At 36.6% G+C, this 10644-nt stretch overlaps 1 protein-coding gene across 2 annotated transcripts; it reads right to left on the reverse strand.

The window, feature by feature from the left end:
• Nucleotides 1–319: 319 nt before the first annotated feature.
• On the reverse strand, nt 320–8228 carry LOC107908439 (uncharacterized). Of its 2 annotated transcripts, XM_016835607.2 has the most exons (9): nt 8118–8228; nt 7797–7991; nt 5817–7067; nt 3609–4971; nt 2549–2828; nt 2205–2312; nt 1844–2122; nt 1106–1249; nt 320–963 (listed from the first exon to the last, which is right to left on the reverse strand). In XM_016835607.2, exons 3-9 carry the CDS (start codon nt 7015–7017, stop codon nt 775–777), a joined length of 3564 nt encoding a protein of 1187 aa, XP_016691096.1. In that variant the 5' UTR covers nt 7018–7067; nt 7797–7991; nt 8118–8228; the 3' UTR covers nt 320–774. The 2 variants fall into 2 exon arrangements, with proteins under 2 accessions (XP_016691096.1, XP_040945359.1); XM_041089425.1 differs by lacking the exon at nt 8118–8228 and having other exon boundaries at nt 1844–1943; nt 2152–2312; nt 7797–8079.
• Nucleotides 8229–10644: the final 2416 nt, after the last annotated feature.

Consider the following 10644-nt stretch of genomic DNA (forward strand, 5'->3'; position numbering starts at 1 on the left):
AAATGCACAACTTATTTAAAATAGTTATTTTAATAATTTCCTTGGTGATTTTATAACTTATCAAAATAAAAATAAAGGATGATCAGATCTTTCTAAAATAATATAAATTTAAAAATATTTTATCCACAAATTGATTTGTTACTAATTTCCAAATCATGCATATCCTTGTAATCAGCATCAATTTAAATATAGTACAAAGGATGAGCAGGATTTTTGTTAATTTTTTAAAAGAAAAATTGGTGTAGTACAAAGGCCAAGGTTATAACTATAAATGGCAACAGACAAGCAGCAAATAGGAACATGATCCAAGGCAAAAATAGAAAAAAGAAAAGAGAAGGCCAGAAATCCAATCAACGAGTAGCAGTAGCAGTAGCAGTAACCAAATTTGGTTACCAACTATTTGACAAAGCTATATTACTAAATAACCTAAAAGAATGATCACAACATCATGTCATGTACAACAATATTAGATTCCCCTTTCCAAGGATACCACTCTCTTCCAAAAATTACATCCTTCATTATGCTCATTTCCAATACTACTTTGGTTAGGGGAAGGACATTTAATATTATATTAATATGATATAACCAAACAAAATCAAACACACCTTTGAATGCATTTTGCAGGCATGTGAAGGTAGGAAAACTCCTTGGAGAGATCAACTACAACATCATTTCCACTCTGTAATTCATAACAGCTCCTTTTCCCAGTCAATACGAGGGAGCTGAGATGAGGCAAGCAATCCCCGCAAGTCTCATCAAGCAACTCGTACAGTCTCAAGCTGATATGGGTTCGTACGGGTATGATAGCCATGGGTGCTTCAGAGCCTCTGCCGCGGAAGGACGCTTCTTTGGGTTTACTTCAAGCAAATGAGCAACAAAATCAACGAATCCCTGGTCCCCCATCGGCAGCCGATGCCTCAAGGATGTCTTCTTGGGTATCAGGTATTCCAGTCTATTGGTCTCCTGAAGCATATAACATAAAAACACAGCGTTGAAGCTATATAAAGATATAGGACAACGAGCCCCTAAGCACTAGGGAAGCAAAGCAAAAGTAAATTTTAGAATAAAAGCATTTTTTTCCAAGTAAATAATGAGAAAGACTGACCTGATTACGTTCATAAAGCATGTGATTCTTCGTAAAGTATTTGTATGTATCCCGTCCTTTGGCAAGCATGTCTTGTTTGATAGGACCTATGATTCCAATTACTCTTGCAAGTAATGTCGCAGGTGAATCATTCTGGAAAAGTACCTGCACCATCATATTGAAGCCAAAATTATATCAATGTTGATTTGTTTCTCCAAAAATAGATTAAAGATAGTTACTACGGTGAAGTCATATGTTTTCCCAGTAAAATCAACTAAAGAAATTAATCATAGTTATCAGGAGAAAAAGCTAGCTTATAGCAATAGCATGAATGCATAAAAGTCTAAATCTAGATAGTTGATACCATAACATGAAAAACATTTTCTTTGGGCCAAGTTTGAGCCAACTTGTTTCAGACTGAGTGATTGGACAGAGTCCCAAACTAGTCCATTTAGCATTTACAGATGAGGACATCACTGAATGCAATTACAAAGAGGACTAAAATTGTCCAACATTTTGTTTAAATTCTACATCCAGCAAGTTCAGAGCCAAATCACGTTCAGTCTAAGTTCGTTTCACTGAATTTAATGATTTGTTCAAATGCATGATATTTCCGAGTTTTTTGTTTGTAGTACTTTCACCAAAGAAAAAGGTAAAAGAAACATTCAGAAAAGTTCTGAACGTAAGAAAACACTCCACATATCATTGCAATATTCATAAGAAGCAACTTCTAGCTATTGTCTAAAGAAGGCTACTTACATTTCCAGTACAGAGTTCTGCCAAGATACAGCCAAGTGACCAGATATCTATTTTCTTGTCATATGGAAGTCCTAGGATAACCTCTGGTGCACGATAGGACCTGGATTGAACATAGGAGCATAGATGATCAGTCTCAAAACAACTGCTCCCAAGATCAATGACCTTCACCTCACATCTACTATAGCTTTTAACTAATATATTTTCGGGCTTCAGATCACAATGTATTAGGCCAAGGCCATGCAAAAACTGGAGAGCCTCCAAACACTGAATGGTTATAGACTGCACAAAAGAATTCAAGAGAACATTACATGAAAGTGACATAGATTAGACGCACTTCTGAAGAAAACAACTTCCGACAAACCTGCAATCTTGGCATTGTGAAGTAAACCTCACCACCTGATTCCCTATTAAATTTATGGAACTCATATAAGTTTGCCTTGAGAAGTTCACAGACTATTAGCAAATGTTCCTGGAAAATAGAGAAGAGTCAGATGCTACTCATGCATTAGTCAAAGATAAATTTCTAATTTAACCAGCAGAGAGAATTTATAACTGAACATGCCAGCTTGAACTTCAACAGAGAAAACAAATGCCTCCAGAAGCCAGACATGTTCAGAACAAAGTCCCCAATAAATATATTATCATAGAAATAGCAAGAACTAGAAGTAGAGCACAAAATACCAAGAGCATGCCAGTATCACTCACTCGGTAGTAAAAGTAATCATACAATCGGAGAATGTGATGCTTATCTGCTGGATCATGTTTGTTAACATACTTGAGAAGCTTAATCTCGTCAAGGCTTTGATCAAAAAAATCCTTGTTGTTCTTTATAATTTTCACACAGACATCCATGCCTGTGTGCAGATCATGAGCTTGTATAGCTTTACTAAACGCAGCCGATCCAAGATACTCAGTAACATGATAGCGCCCAGCTATAACAGAATTTAAAACAACATGGAAATTCTTATCCTCCTCAAATCCAGTTCTGAGAAGTAAAAAAGAGGCTTATGTAAGCAAATCCAGTGCTCGATAGATGACAGCAAAATAAAAACCATTCAATATAAGTTATATTAAAGAAATATCATCAGGCAAGTAGAAATTCCAAAAATATGCCATAAGTTGAGAAGACAGCAAAAAATTAGCTCTAAACGTATGTCGGTGTCATCAATAACACAAAAAGAAAAGGATCTTCCTGACATATTTAACAAGTTTTTTTCTTTGTTTACTTTTTGGTCCAATTGATTGCTATCAACCATTTAGGGATCAAGCTACAAGTCGATAGTTTCACAAGTCAAATGTTGTCTCAAAATGTAAAAATAGGAAAAATAAGTGAAAGAAAACTAAACTTTCCAATGGAGAATTAGGTAAATTCAAGCTACAAAAACAAAACATGAGCTTGGGTAAATACTTGGCAAAGGAAAAGTAGTAAAAAAAAGAACTTATCATCTAGTTACTTAATTGATGCTCTACGCCCCTTTGCTTGACAGTAACCATTATGCACAAAACATATTAATGTTCAAAAGGTTTTGTCAGTCAAAACAAAAGAGGAAGCTTGCCACCAGTTCTGGTTCTCCAACCTCAAGCATAGTTAAAGGAGATTACTACCAGAGAGGTTCAAGGATACTTGATAACTCACAATGAAAATGAGAAAGAGAGGGAGAGAGACGGAAAGAATATCACACCATTTACACATCAGCACAGTTTTGAAATTGTTACCACCAGAGAAAGAACTGAACATAAAAATTGTTTCTAAGATAAGACATGCCTGTTTTTCCTATGCACAATCTTGAGATCAAAGGTCTCAAATTCCTCCTCTTGTGCTTTAATTTGTCTCACTTGCTCTTGGACGGCAGCAGCCTCTTCATCTTCAAGCGATGCCCCAAGATCCTCTTCCCTCACGCCACTAGTTTTCTCATCCTCTTCTTTCTTAGTCTTTTCTTGTGCACCATAACCATAATTAGAGAGAGTTGAAGGGCTAGAATTTGCTGATCTTACATTGGCATCATCTTCATCCCTAGAGCTTTGGGCAACTGAAGAATCACTACTTTTCCGCCTCCATGTAGCAAGCATATCATCCGGCTCCATCAAAGCGGTCAAGCAGTCATCACGCTCTTCACCAGCAGCATTGCTGTTACTTGGCCATATAGAGTTACTAGAGCCTGCCTGCACCAATTGCCCATCTCTTAATGGTGGAGGAAATGAAAATCCTCCATCTGCAAGATTCTTCACCTGGGGGGTTGAACCTTTATCATTCTCAATAGCATACTTATTAGAATCATTTTTTCCAGTTTTCCTTTTATCTCTATTTGGTTTATCAATATATTTCCTTTCTGTTTCATGGTAACTTTGTCTGGAACCTCCAATAGAACCATCATGATCATGAAAATATTCTAAATCCCCTTCACTACTAACTGCAACTAAACTTTCACGTACTTCACTGCCAAAGTCAGCAGTATCACTGTTGATACCCACACCAATAGACCTAACTGCACCATGCTGATCATTGTCTATGCAAATATCATCCAGCTGAGACCTGCCACACTCATTGAGAACTTCTCCGTCCTCCAGCATGATAAGTTCATTTGTCTGTGTGACAAATCCCTGCCAAACAGGTTCAGCACGCATCAAATTAAGCTCCTCTTCATCCATTAACTGTCCATCATATTGGGCAATTAAATCATTCTCATGAGTCCCATTGTACATTTCAGTTACAGAGAGCCCTATAGGATCATCTGAAGCTGCAACAGGTTCAACATTCTTTGCCTGGAAATAACGCTCACCAGAGAAGTAAGAATCCTCTTCTGCAAATGATTGATCATCATCATCATCCTTGGTCTGACTTCTTTCTTGAGGATCCCGAACACTCCCATGCCCAGTTCCCTTCTCATTGTCACTAGGATAATCGATTTCATGAGCCAGAAACCAGGCTTCATCCTCAATAGGTTGTCTCATGTATCCAACATCATCATCGTCATCATATTCATCAGACTCCCAATACTCGTTTGGGTAATCAATAGATTCACTTAATCCATCACCAATAGTAGCAAAACCAGAAACAAGATCAGATGCATCTTCTGCAATACCCTGACTCACAGAAAGCCAACTACCTCCAGCATTCCTTTTCCCACCTGGATCATCATAAACAAGATTTTCAAGCTTTTCCAGAAGAATTATAGGAGAAATAACCAATGCTCTAACAAGAACTTAGGCTTTCTAAAGCTCCCCTTCCCTTACTGTCCTATGGCAGTTAACTATAATATTCTTTTTATGGTTGTCCAAAGATTCAAGTCAGAAGTTTTAAAATAACTTAATAATTCCAGTATTTATGCACAACTCAAAATACAGCTATTAAACTATTATCAAATGTCAAATTAAAACACTCCACTAAACTTTTAGGGTAATCTATCTTTATGCTATTTATTCTTTTCTTTCTATTTCTTTAGTTATGCTTGGTTACACACAAACTAACCCTGGAAAGAACTGATATAAAAGAATAGAAAAACAAGTATATTCTGTACGTGAACAAACAGCAAAAAACTTTCCCCCACTTGCATTTCACAGAATTCTGTTTAGAAGGTTTCTTCCAACCTTTTTTATTATTATGGCTTTAGTAACCTAACTTCCCAGTTTCAGAATTGGTTTATCAGACCCACGCAAGTACTTGCCAACAGAAAAATGACAAACCTCGTAGGAGAAATCTTAGAACTCATGGCAACAAAATATCATTTTATCTTAGGGAACATACACATCAACACAAATTTTACATAGCTCACCAATGAGCCGTTGCCACCTAGAGCTAGATGGCAAATTTTCCAGTTAACAAAAAATTTTACAATAAAAGATCTTTTTAAGTTTTAGACAGAGAACATACATATACTAAACCATAATGTTAGGAAAAGGAAAGAGTAAAAAAATAATCTTTGTATTACCAGCCAACAATTCGCACAAATCATCAAATGATATGTTAACTAACCTGAAGCATTTATCTCTTGCCCAATGGGAACATCCAAATAGGACCCTATAAGGAAGGTATTGTCAGCACTAACAAGCTTTGCACCTGGGCCATCACGCTCATATTTTTCCTCCCAGTTAACATTCAATGACTTCTCTTCTGATTTGAGTTTAACTGGTGGCAACCTAGGTAACTCTTCCCTTTGATCATCATATGCAAGAGGAAAGGCCAATCCATTTATACTTTTTTGCTCAGCATTGCCTTGAGACTCCCCAAAGAATAAAGCCCTTCCAACCTCATCCACCTGTTCTTTAATTGCTGCTCTGACATCAAGTGCATCTGCTATCTTCTTTCCTTCTCTCTTATCTGAAGCACTAGCAGCATTATAACCAATTGATAAATCACCCTTAGGGAATGGAAAAACAGTCTTGACAGAACAATCTTTCCACATCTCTGAAAATGAACTACTGGGCTCCTCAGTTCTAGACCATCGGCTGTTATCAGCAAAGTTTTCCTTCAAGTATGCACCGCTAGTCTTAAATTGCTGATCAAGCTCCTTAGTTTCACTGGTATGAAACTTGTCATACTTGTAATCTACATTAGCTTTGCCAGTATTTCCATGCCACGTAGTTTTAATTTCACCTGAAAAGGAAATCTCTTCTCCAGGTTTAACATTGCCTTTATCAATGTCAGGAGCTTCAGATATACACCATCTTGACTGATCTGGTTTCTCCAGCACCGAAAAACTACTGCTTCTAAATATACCATCACCTTTTAACAGATCAGGACCATTGCTAGGGTTGAAGTTCCGGGACTGTATATTGAGTACAGCATCTTCGGAATTTTTAGAGAAAGCGAAACTCGTATCACTCGTCACTCTTGTTTCATTGGGTTTATTAGAATCCCCAGTAGAAGCAGCATTTCTCCATTGGCTTTCAGACCCATTTCTGCCAGCCCCACACTCTATCTCTTTCACTATAAGTTCCTTAGAGACCTCACTACTCTTTCGAGAACCTGAACCATGACTTTCACCAGCTATTTTTTTCTCATTTTCTTCTTCTAGCACATTGCCAGAGTCCTTCTCCTCAAGGGTAACCTTCTGGCAGAATCCATTCAAATCAGGGCGGTTACCAAGTTCACTACGCAAGGCAGCCTCAGCTCTTGTAAAGCGATTTCTCCTCAAAAATTCCAGTATCACATCAGCTGAGCTTGGTTCTGTCATTCTGAAGTGAAATAGAGCTAGACACAAATAGTAGAAACAAGTCTCTAAGCCTGAAAATATCCAAACAAAAGGGACAAGGATTTATTTATTTAGTCAAAATGGAAGTTAAAAAGATAGCCACAAATGCTCTTTCCACTGTAAGAAAACGAACTTCAGAAAAGATAATTAATAATATTTGGAAACATTTCATTTTTCCTTTCCTTTAAATTCGAATATAATAAAACTGAAAGATGTAACCAAGATTAAAAATCTAACAAGTCTGCTTGTGGTCAGGTTAAAACCGATTTCCTTTTATTTTCCTTTTACAGTACCAATCTACTTCCCAATAATAATAAAAAGAAAAATCGAGGTCACATTACAATTGACAATCCATTTAAAAAAAAACTTGAAAACAAGGGTCAAGGTGATTGATTTCTTAAATGCCAACCCTTACTAGGGCTAACTTCAATAAGTAAAAAGTATAATCCGAATGCTACGTTTCTAATTCCTCCATCTTCCATAGCACTGAAGGGTAAACTTTCTTCCTTTCTCCATTAACACATCCCCTAATTTCGAAAACACATTTTACATTTTCTCAGAAATGAAAGAGGGGAAAAGAAACTAGAGAAATTCGCAACCTCGTGAATCAAATCGAAGGATGACAAGATCCAGAGCCCAAACTGAAAACCCTAGAAACCCCAGACAACCTTTAAAATGGATATTCAAATTTGAATTGACGCAGCCAAAAACCGGAGAAGAGATTAGGGGAGGGGGAGAGGAAGAAAAAAAGAAAAACTTACAGATCGACGAAGAAAGCAGTCACACCAATCTCTGTTGTTAGCTTTTGATTCCATAACCATACTCCCAAGTCCCAACAAAAAAAGAAAATTACAATGGGATTTTTCTTCTGTCCGCCATTTCTGAAATTTTCTCTATTCAGGTTGCTTTGTTATTCTAGTCTTGATTTTTGGCCTGCAATTTCTCTCGTGTCGTGCCTGCCATGGCATATACTATAGGATCAAAAGTTTTTTTCTTTTTCTTTGTTTTTTGAAGAAATAGGATCAAAAGTTTTCGATAAAAATACTAATAAATAATAATTTAATGTGCCATAAGGTATGTACCAAAAATGAACCATTGAAGGGTTCTGCCTCGTGATTTGTGATGAGCACCCTACAACATGTTGGACGGCTCTTTTTCTCCGTTTGATTTTTTTTACTAATAATTATTTCTATGGCAATGTTATTTTAAGAGGTAGTGACAGGGTTATAGTGTTTATTTTCGGTGAAGTTAGTGAGATTAGTTATTTAAGTAGTATTAGTAATATTAAAATTAACTGTTTAGATTCAAATGTAATTAAAACGGTAAGATGAGAATAAAAAATTATTATAAAAGATATTAAATTAGAAATAATATATAATAAAAACTTTTAAATTATTTTATTTTTATAAAATTATGTAATTTTTTAATTAAAATATCAATATGTATTATAATGTTTTTATAAATATCTTAATTAATTATATAATCATTTTAAATTATTTATTATATTAAATTATTTTAATTATTTTATAATAATGTGAAGTATTATTTTCACAAATAATGACACCATATTTAAATAATTTTTTAAAGTATAAATTTTGGGCTAATTTATCAAAAAAAGCCTATTTTTTAAAAAAATTACCGAAATGGGCCGATTTTTTAATTATTTACCGGAATGGGGTATTTTTCGCGAAATCGCGTCCACGTCAGCTCGATGTCAAAGTACGTGACAGGACATCGCGTCCACGTCAGCAGGTCGCGTTGACGTGGATGCGATGTGGCCGCGCGCGTGAACAGCGCCCAACGGTCAAAAAATTGACCGTTGCCCCCCCAACGGTCAAATTTTTTTTTACTATACAAACCCCCCACCCCTTTTATTTTCACAAACAAATTCAATATCAATTTCCTTCAAAAATTCTCTCAATTCCGTTCAAAAATTCTCTCAAATTCCTTCCAAAATTTTCTCAAACTCTCAAATTCCTTCCAAAATCCTCTCAATTTCCTTCAAAAAATCTCCAAATCCATATTAAATTCCATTAAATTTCATTATTTTAAGAAAATTTTAAAATTTTTTATTTTTTTAAAATAATTTTAATATTTTTAATATTTTCAACAATGGCCGGATTATTGATTTGTCTTAATAGGAATCACATATCGGTGGAGCAAATGAACATGGTAAGTATTAATTTTAAATTTTAAATTTTATTTAAGATATTTTTATTTATGTATTTTTAGATATTTATTAATTTTTTTTTATAAAAGGCTAAAGATCGGGTATTGGAATGCAATATTCGGAATATGCATGCTCCTCCATCACCGTTAGTAGAGAACTACCTGCGGGAAGCGGGATTTTGGCACGTGGCGACGGTAGGCCGGGGATGCAAGTTGGAGCCGAAACTGATCAGTGCGTTGATCGAGAGGTGGAGACCTGAGACGCACACATTTCATCTTCCATGTGGAGAGTGCACTATCACTCTAGAAGATGTCCATCTGCATTTGGGATTGCCGATGGACGGGCACCCAGTGACCGGGTCTGCCCAATCTAGCAATTGGGAGACGGTGTGCTACAAGCTTTTGGGCGCCGTTCCGGATAAAATGGATGGAGGTAAGGTGGAGATGGGCTGGTTACGTGCCACCTTCCCCAATCTGAATGAAAATTCAACCGAAATTGAAAGAATCCGATATGCTCGATCATACATTCTTCAAATAATTGGAGGCTATCTCATGGCCGACACGTCACGGAGCCGTGTACATCTAAGGTGGCTGCTAAAACTCGTTGATTTTAGAGCAGCCGGTGAATTTAGTTGGGGTCTGCCGTCTTGGCAACATTATATCGGGAGATGTGCGGGGCGACCAAACCGAGGAGAGCAAAAATCGGAGGATGCCTGTCACTACTGCAATCATGGGCATGGTTTCGCTTTCCATTTCTACGTCCTCGAGTGAACCACCCATATACATTCCCACTCGTAACGAGGTAAATTTTATATTACATTTTGAAATTGTTATGTAGATTTTGTAAGAATAAAAGTATGCTAAAATTTTATTTAATTAGGTGGAACCATCCGGTGAGTTATCATGGATTACTGTCTGAACTTGAAGATATACGGCTTCTATTGGACCAACGGTCGGAAGCAGAAGTAAGTATTATTGCAAATAGATATTTCCATACATTCGCTAGTGGATTGATATTTAGTATTTACTATTTAGTATTATGTATATAAGTAATATTTCTATCATGTTCATGTAGTTTCAATGGACACCATACGAGGATCCGACAATCCGAGCAGTAATCTCGAAAGAGTTTTTACAAAATCCGGACGCTTGGCACGTGAAAGTGGTGTTGATCTACTATGCAACTGTGGAGCCCCACCAGACAAACAGAGTCCTACGACAGTTTGGATGTAGACAACCGATCCCTGCAGACCCTGAGGTGTTTGACGAGCACCACAAAATCGACCTCCGGCTATTAGGTACGGATTGGCCTAGATACTGGTCAGAGTACACAGAAATGTGAGAAAATCGGCATGAATATCTACCTACTCGGGAACAAATCATCGTTCTCGAGTTAGCGTGCGTTCCAGAATACATGTCATGGTTTAGGATCCATGGGAA

The sequence above is a fragment of the Gossypium hirsutum genome, chromosome D02 (assembly GCF_007990345.1).
Source record: "Gossypium hirsutum isolate 1008001.06 chromosome D02, Gossypium_hirsutum_v2.1, whole genome shotgun sequence".
NCBI classification, from domain to species: Eukaryota; Viridiplantae; Streptophyta; class Magnoliopsida; order Malvales; family Malvaceae; genus Gossypium; species Gossypium hirsutum.

Bases quoted from the DNA above. Each gene is read 5' to 3' on its own strand.
- LOC107908439 (XM_016835607.2), bottom strand. From the start codon at position 7,017: ATGACAGAACCAAGCTCAGCTGATGTGATACTGGAATTTTTGAGGAGA. The intron at 2,829-3,608 runs GCATGTCTTATC...TTTACTTCTCAG, and splicing joins ATTGTGCATAGGAAAAACAG to AACTGGATTTGAGGAGGATA. The intron at 2,123-2,204 runs GTTTGTCGGAAG...TCTTTTGTGCAG, and splicing joins TCACAATGCCAAGATTGCAG to TCTATAACCATTCAGTGTTT.